We start from the raw sequence: 25,609 nt of genomic DNA on the forward strand, positions 1-25,609 counted from the left end.
TATGAACTACTAATAAAACCGTCATATTCCTTTCTCTTAGGACGACAGTTATTCGGGTTTATGCTTCCCCAGTACGTGCATATAAAAAGCGGTCTTATATTTTCCTTTTTCCTCGCAGTTCTCTCTCTCGGCTTAGTCCTGAGTCCTGCCATATGATATGAATCATGGCCAGGAGCAGAGCAAGGGAATTTCCGACTGCCAAGTGGGTGGGTTGCGGTGGTAGTTCTCTCCCACATTTCCACCCACTCTCAGCCAAACAGTCTGGCGTGCCAAAGCAACAAATGTCTTTCAGCCACATTTCATTTCGCTGGAGAGTGTGATACAGCTGTGCGCTTAAACTTAAGAGAGAAGTCAAGTTCGAAAACCAAATTCGCAAATTCTCTTAGTTGTGAGTCAAAAAAATTGAAACTCGTTTCGCACTGTTTGGGCGTTTTTCAGCCCGGTTTAAACTCCAAAAATAATTGAGCCAAGGGCGGGCTGGTTATGCTATTGCAATATACCAAAAAAAAAAACTAAAAAATGTTTACAAGTGTTTGCTGAATGAAAAGCGAAACTTGATTGGCTGGCAAGTTGCTAAAAATCGTGTGGACGACGATGGAAATTCACTAATTGACAGCGATATCCAAGCACCATATGCACACATAGAACTTTTCATTGCTTTTCATTATTTTGCCGGAGCTCATTAATCTTGTGGAATGGTTTGCGAAAACAGTGCTTTGGAGGGGAATTCCAATCAGACAGTAAATCATCGATTTGCACTGGGAAGATATTAGGTTTAATGGGTAGAAGGGTCACAGCTGTGTGAAATAAATTAAAATCATGGGATATTCGGTGATGGAAAGAATCAAAGAGATTCGACATGTTAAAATAATTATACAAATTTTGGTAATACCACATTTAAGATGCTGGCACTTATTTTCAAGCCTATATGAAATATCTTTACCTTATCAAAAAAACAAATTTTTATTTGAGATCTTTAAAAAGGCAATAAAAACAGAATTAGTAGTTGTAATTTAATTTCCAAGGCAATCAATCATTTAAATCCCTACCATCTTATTTAGAATAATGATTAAAAGTGTATGATGCTAGCGTTAATAATAACTGAGAAAAGTAGCTGGCGGCTATGGCAGAATTATTGGAAAACAATTAAGCGAAAATCCGAGCTCCATCCGCTGTTGGCCATGTCTAAGCCGCAAAAGATACAAAAACACACAAGTATATATACGTGAATGCTAGTTTGAGGCATGGGTTGTGTGGAAAGGTCAGTTATGGCTTAAAGGCTTACGATTGCTTTGACACACGCTTTGAGTTGCTTTTAATTGTTTGGCACATGCCGTGGGTGGCTTTGAATAGAAAAATAGTTGACTTTGGAGCAACAGCGGTTGCATTTTTATCTCTTTGGTTTTCTGGCATACGGAAAACTGCAACTGGTTTTGATTGGCTAAGCCTGGCAACTGTTGCAATTTATTTGTCGATTCAGGAAATTTGTTTATAAACGTTTTGCATAAAGCAAACATATATATATATATTATGCGATAAGATTACTATAAACGCAAGAGAAAATTTATTATCAAAATAAAAAAGTAAGTTATGTAACTTAAATATTAAATATTTAAGTTCTAAGGTAAGACATTTTATCACATACATATATCAAAACACACATTGACTATTAAAAAAGTATTATTATCATTTATTATATTATGATATTATATTATATTTGTCTGATAATTAATTGTTATGTATTATACGGCTACCATATTTAAGCTCCATTCGTTAGCAAGTGCACACACCAGTGCCAGCGTTGCCATATTAGTAAGTATCACAACCATGCCAAATGTATGTAAAAACAATGTAGAATACATGTAGGGAGAATGTAATATTATTGTATATTTTCAAAAATTTGGCAATCTAGTTTTAAAAATATAACTAAGATATTAAATATGCTTAAAATATAAATTTATATAACAGATGTAATTATTTACAAAACTCAACTACAAATCCTAGGATTAACAAGCCCAATCAATAATACCAACAGAATGCATAAAGGCCCATTGTTAGCCAATATCTTCGTATTTAGGGTTTTCCCCTTATTAAACCTCTTTTTAACCACTTAACTAAATAAAATATGTTTCAAATGCGTCACACGAGCGTTAATGTGAAAGGACGTTCAAACAAATTGAATACCCCAAAAATTTTCGGTTCATTTGACCCATCTCGACACCCAACCCCTAGCGAGGGTCGACTAAAAAAAGTGTCGAAAAAAAATTGGGCCCAAATAAAGCGTATCAAAACGAGGCAGCCGAGGGTCAGTTTGTCATTGAACAGTCGAGTGGTCAACAGACAGGTGGAAATGCCCGGTCAGGAAACAATTTTAGTCCCCGGGCCTTGGTTCACTGAATTTCGGATTGAATTAATAAAAACAATTTCCAGGCATTATGTTGTGGTGCGTCGGATTTGAGAGGGAGTTGAGTGCGAAATTTATTTTCAATTTGTGCGTGGCGCTGTGGTTTTTCAAAATTATACAAATGCGAAAAATTTCTTTAATACACCCTATGTGTGTTTAAGCAGGGTTCAATAGATTTTTAGATATAAATGTAATTTATATAAAATTTATTCGCAAGTTTGCCGAGTATTATATTTGAAAAAAAATTTACCCTAATAATCAATATCATACAAAAATAATATAGTTTCTAACAATTGGTTTCTGTTCAAGTGAAATTGGTTAAGAAACTATAACGTTATCTGCAAACCAGTCTCTCTGCTGAGAAATGCAATAAACGTTATTTTTCAGTTACCATGTCTGGTAGTAGTGTAAAAACGGCACGCCCGAGCCATAAATCAAATGAGTTGAAAAATGCTTTATTAAATAAAACGGAGGTAGCTGGGATTTCCGATGGCCAGCAAAGTCCGAGCCGGGATGCCAAGGATGCCGCCATATGTGCGTCCAGTTGGCCAACTTCTCATCTCCCCCCTTTTGCAAAACATCCTGTCTGGCTTGCACCTAACTGTCTGCTTTGCCACTTTCGCCACACTTTACTCCTTTTCTGTATCCCTCTGGAAATATTTTTGCGCCCTGCTGCATTTTGATTTACTTTCATGGCTAGACAACGCATGTTGAGGCGTCATAAGACCGGTTCACTTGTTGGGCTTCGAGAAATTATGTCCTGCAGGTGTCTGGGCCGCAACTGATTAGCTCCTGCCCCCGAGGACTCACCGGCAGTTGGCAGTCCGTATCCTGTGGAATCCTGTGGCAGTGCCACTGACACTAATGCGACAGGTTGCCAGCCAAGCGACGTGCATTAAAATTCAATTACAAAATATTTTCCAACTGCACTACGTGACCGAGGCTCAAAAGTCGCTCCAGGGTCACTCTCTTTTTATTAATGGGCTGGGGTTGGGGGTGGATGGCTGGTCGACGATGCCTTTGAACTTCGCGACAGCTGTTCCTATTTACAAGCGCTCAGCTCGCCCATGCTACTGCATTAATTTCACAGATCAAACGCGCTGACAGAACCGCAAGCTAATGAAAATGTGGAAAGTCCTCTGCCAGTCCTATTTCTACTCAATTTCCCATCCACAGTCCATAAGCGCTTTTTAATGAAATGCGTTGATGTGTGGGCAGCAGCTCCATTCCGACAAGTTCTTGGTGGAATGAAAAAAACAAACTTCTAGAATTATATTTTATGCAGGAACAGCTGCTCTTGTGCACTAATTTGAGACTAATTATCTCGCTAAACTTAGTGTCGGCATATTTCAATTAAAACTAGACTGATAAATAACTTTCCTAATAGATCTAGAAAATATTCAAAATGGTTGGACTCTGCAGCAAATTCAAAAATCTATTTTCAAAATAAATAAAGAGAAATATTTCCGTGAAAATATATGGTTTTAGTAAATATGAATCAAGATTGTACATTGAGTCCATTTTGCGGGAATTAATTGAATCTTAAACATATATTGTAGAAGAACAAAAACAGTTCCTAGAAATCATTATCTTCATTGATTATGTGACGGTCCCTGATATTTAACTCCCTTTATAATATTGTTTCATATTGTTTTTATACAAAGGGAAAATTACGGTATAAAATTTTAACTATCAATTAAAATTCATTTTGTGAGTATTTTACAAGTTTATTTTAATTGACCTTGCATCAAACGAGAAAATATATAAATATTTCTTATTATATGCTGCTGATAAGAGACAATACTTTCCAAGAAATTAATCCGAATATGATAAGGCAGGCAATTGTACCTCTGAGTATAAATACTGAAGCGTTTGAGTGCAGCATATACAGTTTCGATCGACTCTTACACAATAAAACACAAAGGAACAATATGAGTTCCGCATTTCAACAAAGGTAAGCTTTTCTCAAAGTACTTGTAAGCCCAGTAATTAGGAATATCTTAACTATTTTTAGCTGCCTTGTGATAGTTTTTGGATGCCTTTTGCAAACAGGACAAGCCCAAAGTAATGCTGAATTCACGATTAAAGCTCGACAAATGCTCGCAATCTTTGGTAACCCTTCAGTCGACAGTAACACCAAAAGCCGAAATTTGCCTGCATTGGTGGAGTTCTATGAGAAATACTACAATCGTCTGCAAACAAATCAGGAACGGGCAAATGCCAATAATGTAGTGCAGAGGTATCGGGCACAAAAAGTCCAAACTGTGGATGGAGTTCCCGCTCAGGGAGGATTCTGGCTGGTATTACCTTTGCTTCTTCCCTTTGTAGCCTCAATTGTGGAAGGCATTGCTAGGGCTGTTGCCAATTAAGAGAACATTTATAAACATATGTATATATATATATATATAATAAAATTAACAGCTATTGCAAGAATTAAACATTTTTGAAAACATTAAAATTATGATTTACTTTCGTATATGTTTAAAACATTGAAGCTATGATGATTTGCAGCTCAATTATTTGATAGTTATTTTATATATTTTTATTATTTCTAAGGGAGCTATATGATATAGACGTCCGATTTTGATAAAATTTAAACCATAATTCTGAAATATTTAACCATTGCTATATGTCGAAGAACTAAACAAAAAATTAAAAAACAGAAAAGTTATAATTTTTTTCATTTATTTTTCCGATTGTTCCTATGAGAGCTATATGATATAGTCGTCCGACTTTGATGAAATTTAATCCGTAAATCGGAAATATTTAACCATTACTAAATGTCGAAGAACTAAACAAAAAAATAAAAAACAGAAAAGTTATAATTTTTTTTCATTTATTTTTCCGATTGTTCCTATGGGAGCTATATGCTATAGTCGTCCGATCCGGCTCGTTCCGACTTATATACTACCTGCAATAGAAAGACAACTTTTGTAAAATATAGTTAAAATAAACTTGAACTTATTGACGAAAATTTCTGAGAAATTCCTAAACCAAATTGTAAGAGTGTCTTTAAATTTTCCGATTCTTTTCTAAACAAAGAGGCTCAAGTGGGTTGGCCATGGATGGCTGAATATGTATCTATGGGGATTTTCTGCTAGAGTGGTAGTCAATACCTGTGCGAGGAGCGTTTCCTGTTGACAGGTGAGCATTGTCGATTGTCAAGTCGCCTGCCGTTGACAATTTGTAAATGACATTTGACATGCCGCAGCAGGAGTGTGGTCCTGGAAACCTGGAGCCTGAAAACCTGGCAGTCGACATCGAGTGGATTTTATGCAAATTGGCGAATTTGAGCTGGGGATCTGGGCTCGCCCTGGTGAAGTGGATACTCTTGTGTATCCTGCAGGAAGTTGTTAAGCCAGTCAAGTGGCTGCCATCGCAATTAACTGCTTCACAGGCTGATGAGAGGCCCTCGACTGAACGCCAGTTATGTTTAGTATGTGCCCCTGACACCAAAAGTGTGTCCAAATTGTGCGTGGCGCTCTGGCAAGAAAAACTTGTTAGAATAAAACTGAAGCCAGCTGAGTGAAATGACACCCGAAACCATTGAAGTGCACTGAGGCCTGAAGACAAAGTCGTAGCCGACCAGGCAATTCTTCCATTTAAATTCCGCTTTATTGCCCCCGCAAAAAGCGACAAAAGAGCCACGCCACATTTACACAACGCAACAGCGGGGCTCATCTTCTTGGAAAGACCAGCGATACCAGGCGATAACCAGGCGATACTCGAGCAACGGCAGTTTCTGGTTGACTCATTGACTCATTGGTGTCAGTGAAGGCGACTCTGCCATAAGAGGCACATTTCGGATGAGTCATGGCAACTGGCGAGAAAGTGAGTGCTGTCTAAAAGAACCACATAGCCAATCAAGGCTTATTACAATTAGGTTGTTGGCAGGAAGGAAAACGAAGAAAGGTATGTGTTTTTAAATATCAAGAAATTGCATAGCACTGTAGCATAAGTTGCTATTCATAGTTTATAATCTAATGCAAAAAGTACATCACTATCTAATTTTTGTTCACAATAAAAAATAAAGTTGCAGACGAAAAAAAAAATATTATTTTTAGGGTGGGATATTCAAAACAAATATCTAGATTCTTACATTTAAAATGGGTTTGGGCATTTAAAACAGTGTATTAGCTATTCAAAAACCCCATCATTCGAAATTAATACAAATAGTAATAGGAAAGTCTGCTACTCACCGTTCTTCGATGGTGGTGGGCAGTTGGGTGCGTGCCCGCATCATGCTGAGGAAGTGTTTGCCGTGGGAGATGCCTCCGCCGGCGGAGCTGCTCGGTCCGCCGAGTCCACTGCTGCCCTCCGAAAGATATCCGTTGTCGATGTCATGGAACCGCGATGCCCCCGGGGAGCTGACCACGCGCAGGGCATCGCCATCACTGCAGTAGCCCTGGCCAATGTCCGACTCGCAGAAGTCCAGATACGACTGGTGCGGGTGATGTGGGTTTGGGTGGTGGTGGTGGCCACCGCGTGCTCCCCTCGTGGGCAGCGTCACGTGCGAGTTGTAGCCCCTGAGCAGCGGCCGCATGGGCAGAACGGAGCTGCCATGCGGACGAAGGTGGCGCTGGGGGCAGCTGCTCCTCCTTGGACTCATAGATGGTGCCCACAATCTTCGAGGGTATCGTGTGGAACTTGCTCGGCGAAGCGGTGGGTGTGTTGGGGGCCGAGTTGACCAGCGGTCGGGGCAAACCCTGTCGTTGCTGCTGGTGGTGCGGCGGCGAGGCCAGGATATGTGGTCCGGCATTGTACTCCAGCTTCCGGGGTGCACTGAGAGCGGACTTTGGCGGCGCTAAGCGACTGCTGCCGTATATACTGGGAGTACTGGGCTCACTCAGATACCCATGCGATGATATGTGGCTCGGTGGCTGGCTATTCGCATAGTAGGGCGGTGGAGGTGGTGACGTCGTCTGGAGGATATGTGTGCTGCCGGGTGGCTCCACCACCGCTGGCTGTGGTATGGATATGTTCGAGGATATGTCGCTGGTTTCACGTTTGATTAGCTGCGGCGTTTGCTGCGGCTCTGCAGTGGGCGCACCGCCACCCAAAGAGGGCAGCTTGCTGGTGCCCTTGATGGCGGCTATGGGCTTGGGCAGACCCGCACCACTGGGACTCTGGAGCAGCTGGGGCGCCTTCAGGGAGCTCTTCGAGTCCGACTTGGAGTGCAGCGAGGACTTGGAGGCGGTTTTGGGTGTATTCTTCTCTGCAGCCCCAGCAACTACTCCTCGGGCCAGCGAGGACTTGCCCATTCTGCCCATGGTTGAGCTGCGCGACTCATTGCCCGACTCCTCCTTGTTCAGCGACCTCGCCGGACTCTTCTCCTTCTTGTCCAGCTTGGCCGCCTTGTTGGACTGCTCCTTCTTCTGTTGGGCAGCCAGCAGCTTGGACTGCTTCGTCTTGGGCTGCGGCTTCTGGGCACTCACACTGATGCTGGGTGGCTTTAGCTGCGAACCATGGCCATCATTGAGACTCAAGCTGGAGTCGGATCGCTCCGAACGGGCGGAGCTGAAGCCCGAGGAGGAGGAGGTGCGCTTCGACTGGATCTGGGACTTGCTGGCCACCGCCGCCGCGTTCACCGCATTCTGCTGCTTCTCCTTGTTGAACAGCTTCAGCTTGTCCAGCATCGAGTGCTTCTGTGGAGCGGTCTGCGGACTGCTCGGCGAGGGAATGCCGCTCTGGTGGCTACTCTTCACGCTCGGCGGTCGCAGGCTGCAAGGATAACATCATAGTTAGTTACAGTTTATAAAGCTAAAAAAAACAAAAACCACACTAAATACATAAAATAATTAAATTGTGGCATACACTTGCAAAGTACTCCAAGTATGATTATATGATTTTACGGACATTATTAAGTTCATGAGTAGTTTAAAATTTTATTTAATAAATTGTAGTCCATAATTCCTTGATTTTTCTAAGTTTTACATTTTGGGCGTATGATTTCATTTAAGAACCAACAATATTTTTGATAAGCAAAAACCATTTCTTTAGTATTTAATTAGTAACTATAAAAATTTTCATTTTATAAATTTCTCACTCCTCGTTAAATAAAAAGGGAATGAACTGATAAACAAGTTAAATAAGAAATATTCTGTATTGCCTATTACTGGAATAAACGTAGTAAATCATCCATTGCGGCTTTTAGTTATTTCAATATGAAATTGTTATATGATTTAACTGTTCCATTTTTTCTATGAGTTTACACTTTAGTTGGTTTGTACCTTGGTAAATTTATTACATTTACAAAAAAAATTTATTATTATAATAAATACCGATTAATGTGGAGTGTTGCTTACCTGTTATTATTGCCGCTCTTGAGACTCTGGATGGTGTGATTGCTGGTGGGCGGACTGTTTGGACGGCTCGAATTGAAATCACTTCCGCTCTTTCCCAGGCCCGGTATCGCTAAAAAAAAAACAAGAGCAAAGTCAAGGTTTACAGATTGCTTTAAGAAACTGCAAGTCCACTCGATCTTCGGCGCCCACTTAACCGAAAGAGTCAGCCTATAAATCAATGCAAAAGGGCAATGCGGACGTTAAAGTTAATTAATTGCCTTGCGTGAGGCTGATAACAGATTGGGTGGAGTCTCTGCTTCGAGATTTATGCCTGCGCCGAGACCAGCCAAATATTTGGAATATAAATCATTAAGGAGAGTGTAAATGTTCTATAAATATGCCCACAGACCGTGACTCAAGCACAACAAAGCGTTTTGTGCGGCACTCATTTACAAATTGGGTCAAAAATGCAAGACAGACTGGAAAATTCTCACTCTTTTTGACCACTAATAAATTATAAATCTAACAAAAGAAAAATAAACATTACCTATCAGAAAAGTAAAACTTCCCCAACATTCACTTACATAACTAAAATTGTTTATATATGAAACTAAATTATTTATTTTAATTTAAAAATGGCTTGTCTTATGGTTTTATGTTTGAAAAAAGGAACTTTTGTATATGTGAGACTCTGAATTCCTTGCTTTTTTAAGTACTCTCCAGCCTCCTAATTAAAATATGAATTCAGTTACCTTTTCCACAAATCAACGTCACCTTTTTGGAAAAGGCGAATGCGGAATTCTAACCCCAAAAGGGGTCCCCAGAGAGCTTTGATTGCGGAGTAAGGATCTCCCCTCCGATGGCAAAATCTCGGTCACAATCCCACCCAGGGAACGCATCTGAAAGGGCTAAGTGCAGTCCCTGTTTTCCTCGCTGGGGGTTGTTTACCGTGCCCCGAGACCGAAATTTGTTTATTCCCGGTAAACAAGGGGGAGGTCCCTCACCTCCCCTAAAAACGCACCCGGGGTGGTTAAGGACTTAAAATATTTTTTAATAAATTTCCCATACCCTGCGAGTACTCACATGGCGTATGATTTGGTGTCGGCGGCAGTGGACGCACTTTGTCCGGCGGACAACGACGTTGCACCATCACGGTGGCTGGCAGTGGAATGGCAGTGCCGCCATTGACCTTTGCGTAGGCGGGCGCAATTTGTCTGCAATTGGAAAAAACACATAAAGATATTAAACTGCACAAAATAGCAAAAATATGGTATGAATTCACAGGGAATTATAAAAATATGATAAGAGCTCACAGGGAATTACAAAAGTACAAATATATGTTTTTTAAAAGCAATCATTTATGGTTTCAATGGCAGACGCCCACGTCTCCCTTCCCCAGTAAATATTTATAGGCAGTCGCAATCGCAGATTGGCATGGACTGCAATAACAGTATCTGTAAGATACTTTTAAAAATAATTTTACGCTTTTAAATTAGTGAACGTATGGCTTGTTGTTGCCGCCAAGCCCCTCGGTGCAATAAAAAAGAACAAAACCCGAAGAGAAACAACAACGACTTTAAAAGTCAACAGTGCAGTTAACTTTTTTATGATCGGGCTCATAAATTTGCATATCTCGTTGATTGTCATATGACAAAGATACTTTTGTTTGCAGACATGTAAAAAGCGTAGTTAAGTAGCCATTGTTAATGCAATTATTTATGCCGGACATAAGCAAAGTACAAGCTTAGATTTTACGGGCTTTGAATTGGCCTTCAGAAAAGTAAGTAGAAATTTTCATTCTTAATTGCTCAAGGTTTGGCATTTATGCAATTTTTAAGTTATTTAATAAGAATTAGGCATTGCAAATAATATTAGTCTGCGTCCAGCTCTAATAAGGTATTCCCTTTCTTGGATTCCACATAAATTGCAACCCAGACAAACAAAATAATTTTCCAGAGCTTTTCATTCAAGTTTACGCAATTAGTCATATGACTGATTAAGAAGGCAAATTAAGAGGGAAGTAAAAAAGCGTATAAAAATACAAAACGCACTAACTTTTAATAAGTCGCGCACATAAAGTTCTGGGCGGGATACCGAGCCAACTGGCAGACAAAGCCCTAAGATACAAATGTATCTTCTACTGCCGCCACACAATTGTTGTTGGCCATTAATAAGTCAGCCAGAAAAAGGCGGAGAACTGGTAACAATTGTATTAAATGAGTAAAAAGCAGACAATAAAAACAAAGCTGACAGACAAACGAAGTTGCCGTGGCTCCTACTGCAAATTAAATACGCATGCCAGACTTTAAAGGATGCTTCCTCTACCTTTTACTTCGTCGTCAAGGCATTTTTCCTTGCCATCGTGCAGACAAACAGCAAACGAAACTTGGCAAAATCTTACAAAATTACTTTCATATTATTTTATTTGCATTTTATATTGTTCGTCAAGACGTCTGCACAGTTTGGTTCGCCTTTGTCGGTGCGATTTTTGAAAGGATGTCGATTTGCCCATATGAGGTGCGTACCTTTCCACAGATGTATCTTTGAATTGTAAGTGTGTGAGGTTTAAGGAAGTAGACTCTTGTATATAATGGTAGGTTGGAATTCAAAAATTTATAAAAAAAAATATTTGAGCGCACATTAAGCAGACAAGAATATGGAATATGAATAAGCACTTTTAATCGAAGAACTTATACTTCTTATACTTCAATATGTCCAAGTTTTTAAATAAGGCAATATAAACTATAAATACAAAAAATATCATTTCTATAGTTCAAATATATAATAATTTTAATTTTTCTCCATTGGAAGTTTGAAAGTCTTGAAAACACAATAGAATATTTATTGAAATACATAATATATATAAATTTGTTTTGTTTGTTCAAACTTAGAGCTCCTAACTGCCATCGAATTTGTGCTTTGGATTTTTAAGTCCTCTAAAAGGGAATTCCCCTATATATTATTATATTTTCCTAATGATGGATCTGTATGTTTTGTTTGACATTCACCCACCCACAGAATATTTCGCTGGAGCCCCTGCTCTCCATCCGTATCCTCTGGAAACTACTGTTCAGCTTGTTATGAGTGGGAAATGCATTTCGTATCTTTTGGCTGCATCTCCTCTTTCAGGTGTCGCATGTCAAAGGTGATGCGCCGGGTGCCTCGACATCTCTTTATTTGCTTTATTTTTCCCTCCGCACTTTTTCCCCCTCTTTGTACAAATTGAATTTACGTCTTTAGTACGCATTTTTGATTTGTTGCCGGAGATGCGGAGATTTGCACAGATGCAGAACGAGAAACAGCAGCTGCCAAATGTCTTTGACCTTTGCTGGCAGACTGAATGGGCCACGGGTGTGTGTTGCTCATAATAGCTGCCACTGTATATGGCTGAATCCGCCACTGCCAATGCCTCTTGGTGGCATTCACCTGTGTTCTGTCCCCCCGAACACAGCTCCGCTATTGCACAAAACTCAGAAGCCCACGCAGTTTTGGACCAGCAGTCACTAAACATTTCCGTGTAGCGGGGGGAAATGTTGATGGCATCTGTATTTATATGTTTGAGGTCCTTCCTCTCCTGCCATCCTGCCTCCATTCTGGCTGCCCATAAGCTTGCATTGCATTTCGCTGCTGCTTTGTGTACAATGTATCACTTGAGTTGCATTTGTCATGGCAACAGCTTCTGAAAACCTGACTCTCACTGGAATGCCAAGCACTGCACTTGGAAAAAAATGTCCACAGAACAAACACTATTTTAAATTTAAAAATATAAACTTTTGTAGTTAAGCTAATATATTTTGAATGTCACAATTCCAAATTCCTTTTATTTTTATAATCGTCCTTGCAGAAAATTGACCAAAAACCTACAGTTTCAAATTCAAACCTTTTCTTTCAGACTTTCGATTTCAAAGTGGTATATCTTGATAGTTTTCTGGCCTAAGTCTTTAACAATCTGCATTTATATTATTCTTTAAAATTTTGAGATGTTATTTTTACAATATAACTCCTTAATTAATTTCCGAAAAATATCATTGCAGAAAAGTACCCAAAAACCCACAATTCTAAATCCATAACTTTTCTTTCAAGCATGCAATTTCGCAGTGGCATATCTTAAAAGTCTTCTCGCTTAGTTCTCTCTCTAAAACTCTGCGTTTAAAAATTGGTTTGTAATTTCGGGCCGATTTTTTGTCATTTTTAGGATGTAACCCTTTCTAAATATTCGAAAAAATCGTCTTTGCAGAAAAGTGACCAAAAACCTGCAGTTCTAAATCCATAACTTTGATTTCAAGCATCCGATTTCAAAGTTGTATATCTTCAAAGTCTTGTGGGTTAATCCTCTAAAAATTTGCATTTAAATTCTGTTTTGAAAGTTTGAGTTGATATTTTTACGACATAACTCCTTAATTAAATTCCGAAAAAGATCATTTTAAAAAAGGTACCAAAAATCTTCAGTTTTAATTCCATAACTTTTCTTGCAAACATCCGATTTCTAAATGGCATATCTTTATTGTTTTGGGACTTCAGTCTCTAAAACTCTGCGTTTAAAAATTGGTTTTTAATTTGGGGTCAATTTTTTGTCATTTTTATGATGTAACCCCTTTCTAAATATCCGAAAAAACAGTCTTTGCAGAAAAGTGACCAAAAGACTGCAGTTTTAAATCCATAACTTCTATTTCACGCATCCGATTTCAAAGTTGTATATCTTCAAAGTCTTGTGGGTTAATCCTCTAAAAATTTGCATTTAAATTCTGTTTTGAAAGTCTCTGCGTTTAAAAATTGGTTTGTAATTTCGGGTCGATTTTTTGTCATTTTTATGATGTAACCCCTTTCTAAATATCCGAAAAAATCGTATTTGCAGAAAAGTGACCAAAACACTGCAGTTTTTAAGTCCATAACTTCTATTTCACGCATCCGATTTCAAAGTTGTATATCTTCAAAGTCTTGTGGGTTAATCCTCTAAAAATTTGCATTTAAATTCTGTTTTGAAAGTTTGGGTTGATAGTTTTACGACATAACTCCTTAATTAAATTCCGAAAAAAATCATTTTAAAAAAGGTACCAAAACCTTCAGTTTTAATTCCATAACTTTTCTTGCAAACATCCGATTTCAAAATGGCATATCTTTATTGTATTGGGACTTCAGTCTCTAAAACTCTGCGTTTAAAAATTGGTTTTTAATTTGGGGTCGATTTTTTGTCATTTTTATGATGTAACCCCTTTCTAAATATCCGAAAAAACCGTCTTTGCAGAAAAGTGACCAAAAGACTGCAGTTTTAAATCCAATACTTTTCTTTCAGGCGTCCGATTACATAGTGGTATATCTTGAAAGTCTCATGGCTTAAGTGTCTAACAATCTGCTTTTAAATTATATTTTCAAATTTTGAGATTTTTTTACGATGTAACTCCTTAATTATTTAAAGAGACATAATCGGATTTGCTCCTTTCTCTTAGATAACTTTCTATTATCCTGTGCCAAATATATACAATATCTTATAAGATTTTTTGAAGCTATGAAGCTATTTTAAGCTATAATAAAGGTACGATTTTTTCAAGTGCAATTAAGACGAGAGTGAGGCTGCGTGTATGGACATAAGAAGGCTCTGCTGGCTGTGCCTGCTGTGACCATTTTGGGAGTCTGCCTGTTGCCTTTTATGCAGCATCTTTCGCTTTTATTATTGAATTGCACACACATGAGAGTATTGCACGGAGTTTGCCCGTTATGGTTAGAACTCGAAATCCGGCTTGGCCCTTTGGCATTTGAGTTATTTAACAACAATATAGAGAGAAAAAGAGAGAAGCGGTCCTCCTTCAAATGACTGCACCTCTAAAGACTCTTCACGTTAGATAAGTTCAGCCAATTTTCACATCCATCTTAACCCAAAAACCTCTTGAACCAACCGAATTTCCAGTTGTTGTGGCGGTTTGCCGTTAAGCGCAGAGAATTTTCATAAATTTGGCACAGCAATTTGGCTGGCTACTGCAAAAAGCACCGAGGAACCGCTATCCGAACCGAAACCGCATCCATCGGATACATCCACTTGGACCGTCTGTGCCTGCCTGTCAGGCCAAAAATCAACAACCAAGGCCTGTTTGCAATTTATGCGAGTGGGTCTGGCCAAGAAGCCACCACAACTTGGGGCACTCGAGAATAAGTTACTTCGTCTTAGGAGTGCTTTATTTTTACCTTTTGCAGAGGCCTTTTCGAGTAGGTGTTGAATGGCTGGTAATAAGCATAATTATATACCATTGATATGGCCAAGGAGTGGCCAACTAACAGAGTGCAGAATCAAATTAAAGAGCTATTCACAGGCAGAGTCAGTGTAGAATGTTTACGCTTCAAGGGATTCTAAAGAGTATAAAAACCGATTCGATATGTTTGTTTGCCTCTGCTTCTAATGAAATCACAAACAAATCAGAGGGAAGTGCACTTTCTAAGAAAGCAATTTTATATGGGTATGCAAGCCTTTGGTTTGTTTTCCACCTAAACCATTTGCTTGACTTTAAAAAACACTTGCTCAACTCCGCGTAGTTTTTCGCTGATGAAAGTCTTGGGGGAGATATCTCTTTCATTTAGCTCATAATCAACACCAGCTTTGTGCACAACTGAAAGCCATGTCACAATGTCTCCGCCCTCAGAAATGTTGGTAATGCGATACGCCCGGAGAACGTGTTCATTCTTAAAAGTCGTGTACCGTCATCTACATAGTGTCCCATTCCATCGCCCCTAGAGAATATCCTGTCTTTCTGGCCCAAAACAAGAAACAGAACTACATGGTATTGTGCTCAGTGTTCTGTGCCTCCGTTTTCAAGTGCAGACATAAAGTCACGATTTTCAGTTATTAGACGGAGCCAGCAAAACTTCTGTTCTGCGAGACCTCAGAGACGACGACGCATTTTCTCAGCTGCAGCTGCTACTGCTGCCACAAGAAACAATTAATAGCGTCTGCTAAGATACACCTACCCACTCCAGATCGGCAAGCTGAAAGATGTTTCTTGGCCTGCTAATGGCTGTCGTCATCGTTGGCCTGCCACCTTTTGTTGCTGGCTGGTTGACATCTTTAAATATGCAGCAGGTTGGCTTGGCTTACGCCGCCTAGTAAACAAGCCGCAAATGGAGAGTGGCCGAGTAAACAGTGGCGGTAAAAACAGGCAGCCCAGCTCCCGCCCCCTCATCAAGTGGGCAGAATGGAGGTCTCTATAGAAAGACCCACTTCGACAGCTTCCACACTTGGCCAGCTCAAGGGGCGACTTCCACTCCTTTGTCCCAGTACATCCAACTCGGGATGTAGCCTACATAAGTACGGATTTACCATGCCACTGAGCTAGGGATATCACATTTTTAAGAGAACAACCGCTTTAAGTCTTGATTTCTTATGAGTTCTTAAAAGGGAAGTTCCCTGTTTGATATTTTATTTCATTTGATTCTTTGATAGTACTAAACAATAAAATATTATTTTATTTTAAAGTTATGTTTTTAATTTATGTGTTTCTCAAACCCACCTTCATCTCAATCAGGCTAAGAGACTATTCAAATTGTTTGTTACTTTTTTTCTTTTTAAGAAATTATTTCGATTACAAGCAACATGACTGTAAGCTAAATAACTTCTTTAATCTTAATAAAGTTGAAAGATTTACCTTATATCTTATAGACAACTTAAATTCTATTAAAAAATTAAATTAAATTAGTTAAAACTTATTTGTATGTTGCTTTACTAGCCCACTTTCACAATATAAATAGAGTCAACATTAAGAAACAACATAAATAATTTTAGCTTTGCAGAAAGCAATAATATACATAAATTTTTGTGATGTTTACTTTCATCTTTTAGATACATACATATTCAGAGGACTTATTCCGCCACTCTAATGACGATATTTATAGCGTTACCAAACATTACATAAAATAGACATTTTCTTCACACCCAGAGCAAAATGCAGCTGACAACATTTTGTGTTTTATACATATTTGTTTGACGAGTCTCACATATGCAACGTGCGGGGGTTGTTCAAACAAATAGAAATGGCCAAGGGTTGCACCGAAACTTCTGAAAAGTAGCACTCAGGCGTTACGCACTCCGAGATTCCCAAGCATTTTCTCTCTCGGTTTCAATTATGCAACTTTCGCCAATGTTTTATTTATTGACTTTGAAAGAAGGAGCATAATGGGAATGTCACACCGTTTCCATCATAACTGAAAGGTTTTTAGATACGGTGGTTGATTTTCGGCATGCGTTTCCCGTTTGAAGATTATTTCTGGGGGTTGGCCAAGGGTCCCTGCAGCGCTCGTGTATCAAAAATGCACTTTGAAATTTTTGAATAACATAGATATTTGAGGCAGCTGAACTCAGGCGATCGCTGGATTATGCAATTAATTTTCGTTTCGCGGGGAGGGCAACAAACTGATGGCTCCAGTAGAATTTAGATGCCGTCTGGCTGGCAGCCAGCATTTCATTGAGGTCCAAGTCCTATAGTACTACACTTCCCGAGACAGTTGCGTGTCATCTTCTGTGTCGCTTTCGGCACCTCCAGACATGTGTACATGCGAGAGAAGCCCACAAAGATATAGACTATATAGTCGGGGCAGACTGCGCAGACATTAATTATGAATCTGGAGTGAGCTGGGAAAATTTGCACTTGCCCGCAAACATCTTGGGAACCACAAAATGTCATTTCCATTAGCCCCCGGAAAGATATTCCAGCTAAAAATAACTCGCTTAGCTTGAGAAATTATCGTAAATTTGGTGGAACCTTGTTTTCATTTTTGGGATAAAGATAAAGATAGACCAGAAGTCTTGGATGATTGACTTGATTTATTGTGCTGACACTTGGCTCAATTCGAATGTTTTTTGTACGCATCATGACACTCATTAGTGACATTTTTCTGGAGAAATACATTATATATATTAGCTGAAAGTTCAATTCGTTGGTTACCTTCTGACATCCGGTGAGTTGGGCAGACTGCGACATTTCCGTGAACTTTTTCCACCATTCGCCGATGAGGATGATGCATTGCCCATTTTTTGTGTTTGGGTTGATGGTGATTATCGTTAACTAATTTTATTTTGGCATTTAGATGCAACTTTGGCACTGAAGTAGGTTTGGTTTTATTTCTTGCTTTCTCACATTACGCTTGGCAGTTTATCATTTGTTTGGCAGCTTATACAATTTGTATATGTTTTATATGAAAATATTTGCTTACACTAATAATTCAGAGATAAATAATTAATGGCTTTTTAATAGACTCATTTGTGTATATTTAGAGATTTAATGTTGTATACTTTATGGCTTTTTTGTTAGAAATTTATGATGTCTTTTTGAATTCTGTCAGTTTGTATAAAGATTAAATAAAGAATTTTTGTGTTTCCAGTTCGTTAAATTCTATCGTTAACAACTCTGTTCTTAAGGGGAATCTATAAAAATATTGCTCACTATATTAAACCGAACTCGATTTCCGTCTCCTTCTTTCCATTACTCGCATTTAATTACATAAACACACCATTTTCACACTAATTCTAAGCTCAGATATCGGAACGGACTGTTTACTTTGTGTAATTAGTTTGCAATTAAGTGGGGGATGCTGGAATACAAGTACAAATGGACTGAAATCAGACAAATGTCTGGACGCAACGCCCCCAAGTCAAATACAGGACGAAAAGGGAAAAAATAATCCATTTTGGGATGACCAAAGCGAAATATTTGCGGAGCACTTTGATCTTAACCCAAAAATAAATGGGGGTTGCTTGTTCGACGGGCACAAACTTAATGCAATTAAGTGAACATATTTGCAACTTCCGTGCAAGACAAACCGAACCAGACGGACCGACATTTGTTTTTGATGTATGACTGCCGACGATGCGGCTAATCGAGAATAACCCAAAAAAATTACGGGGTAGATTGTTCAACTTGCATTGTAGAGCCTCAAGATTGAGCAGATTCCCTGCTCTTTTTTTTTTTTTGTTTTGCTGGTGCTTGGCATGAAAATCAATAACTTCAATTACAAGGATGGAAAGCGAACAGAAAAAAAATGTATTGCGTGTAAATAATACGCACGTGTGCGTGACACGTGAGTGGGTGGCTGTTGGGCCCACCCACTGTGATCACTTCGTACTTTCCTTTTTTAGGAATTTTTCAAGTGCCTGCTAAATGCTCTCAAAGTGGTCATATTTTTGCCAGCACCCCAAAGTTGCGAGGGTGCGAACTTCATGCTTAATCAATTTGTCGTAAAATGTAATGGGCAGAAAGGGCTGAATGCGATTCGATAAGTGTAACAAGGGATCCGGCGACACGTGTACACGCGGATTGTCAGTTATTTTCCATCGACTGACTGACTTATGGGTACATTTTTCTGATTTATTGAAACTTTGCAGCGGTTGCGTAATCACACTGTCACAGCAACAATTACGACAATCAGAACCCCAGCTCAAAACCCGGACTAGGCCAGACCGAAAACCACTCGACTCAATCTCAACTGCGTCCCGACTGACTGCATAATTTCCATAAATTGTTGCAAATTGCTGTTTGTTGTTTGTCACTCAAGTCTAGGCCCAAAGAGCTCGGCAAAGCGAAGATGTGGAACAGGAAGTTAAGCGGGCATCTATACAAATCCATGAATAGCACACGGGGAGTCTTGGCAGGCTGAATAAATTTGTGGAGTGGAAACGATGGGCTTACAAGACTTTTGACCCAAGATGACTGGGTTTTTAGTGGGCGAAGAAGAGGTAAAGGAAAAAGTGTTGAGTTAATCAGGTATCAATGTTAAAAATGTAAACCAAAAAGCATTTATTCATTAAACAATACTGTATTTTCTCTTTAATTCTAATAGACGTCTAAGTAAACTAAAGTAATCTGTGGACAAAAATCCCTTGAGCATCATTGACACTTTTATTACAATGCCCATTCAATAATTTCCACTTCTGTAACCGATTTTCTCCATTCCCACCCCCCATAATCTACGATAACTAATCGTTCGATTTGAGAAATATCACGTACAAAACTTGAACCGCAACTTTTTTGACTTACTTAAAATGCCGATGGCCGACGGCCGACAGTTGAGGAAAAGTTTGGAGAGGAAGGACAAACTGATGTTCTTATCAGAGCATTGCACTTTTCGCACACTGCATAAAAAGTGGCCAAGTCGTTTACCCAGGTCTTATCTATGCCGACACATAAGAGGCCTCCCGAGGGGCGCTCCGAGGAATTATTAAAATCGGTGTTTGAAATGCATTTTGCATAGTGCCCGGAGGGGGGCAGAACTGGAAATTGACGTTTAGTCACGTACAATGGTGCCCACAAGTTGGCCAAAGGAAAATAATTTAATATGCGGCAAAAGAAGTGGCAAAAAGTTGTTGAAAGACACGCATACATAGCCAATATATGTAATAACACTGTGAAAAATTATGACAAAACTCAAAAATTTTTAAATCTTCTTAAAAAAATTATCAGATAATATATAGAAATTTATAAACAAATATATTTCTAGCCACCAAATATTGTTAATTTTTAAAAACAAACAAATTAATCAAAACTGAAAAAAAATCTTCTAAAACCTTTGAACAAATGTAATCAGAAAATAAGAAACAAAGACTATGCCAAGAAATTAAATTAATTAAAAAAATTATCTAGTTCTGTATTTTTTTTTAGTGTATGCATACAATAACTGCCAGAGGAAGTGATATAGTCACGAACATAGTTTTCCAGCCATGGAGACGAGCGCGGTTGGTAATTGTTGAGCTAGTTTCGGGTATACCTTTATGTTAAAATGAAATTTTGAGAGGAAATTCACACATAAAATTAATGGGTCTCCGAAATGGCTTAAGTTTGCCATTGTTGTTACTGATCCGGACGGACCGAACGGACCGGGTTTTGTAGCCCATTTGGCTAGTCTTTGTCCTGAAGCGTCTCGAAACATAAATCTAACAATGCAAGCGTTCAATCACTCCACTAGAACAACTCCCCCATTAGAAACTCCAACGTGGCGCTACAAGCACATGCAGTGCATACCAAACCGAACTTCGTCTTTGGCTTTAACAAATAAATTCTAGGCGAGATTTATGGCAAAAAGTCCGCCCCCAAGCCGCCGCAATCCCCTCTTAACTGACATAAAAAAATACTTCCATCTAAATATAAACAAAAGGCAAAGGCAAAGGCATAAAATGAAGGGGGCGGGATCGGAGAGTGGGAAACGAATTTAAAACGTGCAAATGCACGTGCTGCTCCAAATTTTCGTAACGCCAGATGAGAGGGGATTTTTGGGGGAAAATGGGGAAAATAGGGGGTTGCCTTTTGCGCTCCAGCGAACAGCGGGGACCATAACAAAAATAGACAAGTTTATGGAGCAGAAATCAACTTGAAAGAGTCTTTTAGCTTCCGCTTAAATATACAAAGTGGAAAAACGAATGAAAACAAAGGGAAAAGCGTCAACGAATGCGGAGATTTGAGAATGTCCCAACTTGGCGATACCCTCGTTTCTTCAAATTATGAGCACTGCACTTTTGTGGACAGGAAGTCCATCTCTTTTACTGCCTTCCAAAGAAGGTGTAACCAACTAAAAGCAAACTAATATTTCAAGCTTTTATAGTTGCAAACAGTTTACTAGCAAACTAAATAACTAAAAAGGCTGTATTTTTATTACTTTTCTTAAGTTTGGGACCTAGAGGTTTATCACTTTTTTTGCTGAGAGTCTACAATGAATATTTAATATTTATTATCCTAACCTAGATTTTTTTACTGTCATTCTAAGATTCCCTTCTTCTTCGCCACCGAACTACTGGGTATCCAAAAAGGAAACCTGAAGACAAAAGCGTTTTTCTTTTTATATGTCAAAGCAAATCAACAATTTGTCACGGCATTTTGCATTGAATGGGTGCAAGAGGAATGACAGGAAGCAGGGCAAAGTTGGGTAGGGTGAACAGATTTAAACGTATTTCACTGCTTTCGGGCAACTCAAAATGACATTTGTTTGCCCAACTATTTTGCTGCCAGTGAAACAATTAACTTTTTGAAAGGGCCGCCTAAATATCAATGTGCGAGGTGTGGCCCACTTCTTGCATTTAAATCGGAGAAACACAGAAAAATATATACATCAATATTTCATAATCGTTCGAGTGTCTTTTGAAGTTGCAATTGACATTTCCGCAGGCTGTCAGGGATCTTGATTCTCCGCTCGGCTGGCCAATTGAAAAGGCGACAAGAAACGCATAAAGATAATCAATATTTCTGAATGAAAGGCTTGGGTGGTCTTTCGAAATGAAATGACAAAGGAATGCAACTCATCCAAACATAAAACCCACATATAAGGCTTATAAATTGTTCAGCAATTTGCATGAAATTTGAATAGTTTATTACAAAAGTAAAAGGCAAAGTAATTGCCGGTATTGAGTTTGAAAAGTTTGGTGCGCTAAGATTGCGTTTGAATAATTTTTAAATAAGCAACAAAGATCAGATATTTTAATTTACACATAAAATCAGTAATGTAGAGATAAATAGTTTTCTCTATTTCTCATTTAAGATGTAATTCTTCAAGCCAATTCAAGGTTGATGCCAACAGCCCGTCACAGAAACTAACTTGATTGTCATCGTAACCATAAGTATTTTAACCCGCTCTGCAACTATCCGCCCCTTGGCCATTATCATTATCATAATTAAATCATTAGCGTAACGCTGCCATCAACTATTAATACACATTTCTCCCTCAACTGTCAGCTACCTCGAGTTATTCACACGCTTAGCCTGGAGTTATTATGCCCCTATCATTAGCCAATGTTTTGAGGGGAATTCATCGCTGGTTGGTTCCCTCCACAATTGATTTTACTTGTTTGGTAATTTGACAGCTTGCTTTCTGATATCTCGAATTTCTGGCGGGGCTTTGGACTCGATTTTGATTTCGATTCGGCTTCTGTGAAGGAGGGTTGGTTGCTGATGCCAGTTCGAGTTCAATGCTCCCCCACATAAGGATTTTGACGCTGCCTGTTACCCGCTTGTCAGTTTGTCAGTTTGTCAGATGTCAAGTACAGAACAGGATTGGAAAATTGAAAATCCCCGACTTAGCTGCTTCCTTCGGAGCATCTTTGGCCATGTTGGCCCAACTCGTGGTAGCCATAATTAGCTGGAATCCCAAATATGGCAAACATATCCACATATCTTCTTGTCTTTGTTCGGAGAAGCATAATCCTTTCGGTCCCAGCTGCCACTTGAATAAAATTAAATTAGAGAGCTAAGGGAACACGCTTCAAGAAGCTCTGAATTCGAGGCGGTGATTAATTGAAGACACGCGCCTTAAGCCCCGAAAAAAAACCGGTTAACAACCAGTCATCAGACACAAGGCCCTGCATCTTTTGCAGCATCTGTGATCCCAGCCGATGACAATGAAGATTAGCACCCCTCGGGATCCCAATTTTGGTTAGCTTCTCTTCCTATTGTCTGCGACTAATTACCAGTGGGCTCTAAATTAAAGAAAACTCCCATTTTCTTTAAGTTGTCTGACAACTTTGAAGTCAGTGGCATGGAAAGGTGGTAAATTAGGGTGAAATTGGCTGATAAAAATTCAGATAAAATTTACCCCTTATAAAACACGTTGTGTTGTGGTTAACAGATGGGATTGTATTCCAAGGGCATGAAATCTAACTTTTATTTATTTATTGGATATGGATAAATTATTGACATTGTTTTGGCTTGCATTACAGTGTTTCATTGGAAAACCTTTGATTAGAAAAACACTATTTGATTGTAAATTTATTTTGTTTATTTAAGGAAAATGCCAGAAACTATGGCAACATATTTCATTTGGCATTGATCTCAATAAAAACAATTGATTATATGACTATAATATGTTTAAAGCCGTTTATAGCAGTTATATTACTGTACTTCGTCAGTTGCATAAATTAAGCAAAAACGTATCGACATAAATTATTTAAAACTATTAAATAATGCACAGCATTGAAGGACAACCACATAACCCCTGACAAACTCAGTTTTTGGATTCGAGCTTAGCGTCGTCTCATTAATATAATTAATACTGTACTTTTTTGTTTAATTTACAAAAAACTTTTTGTTCCCATAGGATTTAAGTGAAGCAGGACTCTTATCTAGCATATATAAAACATTCTGACCGCCGGTCCATGGAGACAAAGTCGTCTGGACTGACAGTTTTTTGGGTTCTGTTTGGTTTGGTTTATTTCGGCTTGGTCATTGTCTGCCGTAAGCCTTTTAATTTGTGGGCATCGCGATAAGGCGATAATTATGGAGGGTGCTAAAGAGTTTCAGGATAATGCTAACGGGGGCCCTTTAAAGCCATAAAGTATGCAACAGCCCATTGAAAATTTCATGGACGAACTTTGTATATGAACTTTGTAAATTCTACGAAAATCTATCACTTTGCACTTCAACTCTATTTTGGCACTGTTGAACGATGCTTGTCGTTAATCAATTTTATTCACAGACTCTTTGATTTGCCGCCATTTATTTTTGCGAGTGGCACGCGCCGTTCAAAAGCCGGCGAAATAAAACAAAACAATCCGAAAACCGCACCAAAACATCCGCGTCTCGACGCAACAAAATCAAGCGACCGACTGTTTATGGTAGCTTCAAAAACTCGCTTTTGCCGGGGTTTTTCTTTTCCTTCCATTCGGGTGAAAAACACACAAACAACCTCGTGCTCTCTTAATTCTCTTTGCCAGAAATACTCAATAATGCACAGAGACTTCAAATCCACCCTCACAATATTTTGCCACATAAAGTCAGACCAACTAAATAACCAATAGACCAATATTTAAAACCCATCATTATTTTATAAATTGCCTTTTCTTAGCACTTGATTTTCTAGGGTCAACAAAATATTATTTTCACTTATCTTAAACTGTTGTGTATGTCGGACAAAAAATTGTAAAACCATTTAATTAAATTATATTTTTGAAAAACGTTTTTCTAAAATTTTTTTTTGTAAGATTAATAAGTTTTATATTATAAATTACCTTATTATAATGATATATATGAGTTTTATGGATAAATTAAAGTTTTCTGTATTTAAGTTTTAAATTAAAAAGATATCGTTTTTTAGTTTTTAATAGATTTGTTTTTTGATTTGTTTACGAATTTCCTTAAAAACCATTAAGGATGTTTAAGAGAGAAAGTTTGAGAAAGAAAGAGAAAGCCGTAATCCAACGAAAGAGTCGACAACTTACAGTTTACAGTGCAACATGTTTGAGGTTCGAAGTAAAAGCGGTTGGATTGCTACACTAAAAAAAAGGTGTAAAGTCTTAAAGTACATCCATTCAACGGCAAATGTGCCTTTTAAATGGCAGTAATATAATAAATTAAAATATAGACTATTTTCTTTAATTTACCTCTATATTTTAGTCAAGCATTTCTAGCTTTGGGGTCAATGTTTGAATTAAGGAATATTCACAAAAAAGAAAGTTACATAAATTAAAACATTTTTATATCTTAAGCAGATTCTATTTCTACATAATTAATCGTATTTCACATAGTGCACTGAATCACTGGAGACGTTTGTGTTGTTTGCTTGTTGTTTAGCTGCATTTGCTGCATTTGGCTGGTCTAAAAATACTTGGCACTTGCACTTCTGAAGAGGAGGAGGGGTTTTAGACGAACTGAGGAGGGAGTCCACTGAAGTTCAATGCACATGCCCCAGCTGCTGGGGGTCAAGTGAGCCGAACGGCGAACGAGACCAATTAAGCTGCCCGAAGTTATTGTTGGCCAGCAAACAAATCGCCGCAATTTAACAAAGTAAGCAATTATAGCAAATAGTATCGTGTCACATAAACTGTCGCAGGATTGGAGTGGAGGCAGCGGCAGAGGGGCCTCTCAGAAAGTAAAATTGTTTAATCATTGAGCTTAATTTCAATCGTGGAAACTCGTTTGACGATAAGCCGATCAGGCACACACTCCACTCGTTCGATCTAGTTTAC

General features: G+C 38.7%; 2 protein-coding genes across 2 annotated transcripts in view; one reads left to right on the forward strand and one right to left on the reverse strand.

The window, feature by feature from the left end:
* The window catches only part of LOC128262927 (protein sickie), a 153,772-nt gene that overhangs the window by 45,717 nt on the left and 82,446 nt on the right, over positions 1-25,609 (reverse strand). The window contains 4 exon segments of the mRNA XM_052997512.1: positions 6,604-6,966; positions 6,968-8,125; positions 8,710-8,818; positions 9,772-9,902. Coding sequence (XP_052853472.1) covers positions 6,604-6,966; positions 6,968-8,125; positions 8,710-8,818; positions 9,772-9,902 — 1,761 coding nt within the window.
* LOC128262929 (protein Turandot F) lies at positions 4,257-4,783 on the forward strand. Its single transcript, XM_052997514.1, has 2 exons — positions 4,257-4,358; positions 4,419-4,783. The coding sequence occupies exons 1-2, from the start codon at positions 4,336-4,338 to the stop codon at positions 4,771-4,773; spliced, it is 378 nt and encodes a 125-aa protein (XP_052853474.1). The 5' UTR covers positions 4,257-4,335; the 3' UTR covers positions 4,774-4,783.

The sequence above is a fragment of the Drosophila gunungcola genome, unplaced genomic scaffold (genome assembly GCF_025200985.1).
Source record: "Drosophila gunungcola strain Sukarami unplaced genomic scaffold, Dgunungcola_SK_2 000001F, whole genome shotgun sequence".
Taxonomy (NCBI): Eukaryota; Metazoa; Arthropoda; class Insecta; order Diptera; family Drosophilidae; genus Drosophila; species Drosophila gunungcola.

Excerpts from the sequence above, each read along its gene's own strand:
- LOC128262929 (XM_052997514.1), top strand. The coding sequence starts at position 4,336 with ATGAGTTCCGCATTTCAACAAAG. Across the intron at positions 4,359-4,418 it reads AGTTCCGCATTTCAACAAAG|CTGCCTTGTGATAGTTTTTG; the intron begins GTAAGCTTTTCT and ends AACTATTTTTAG.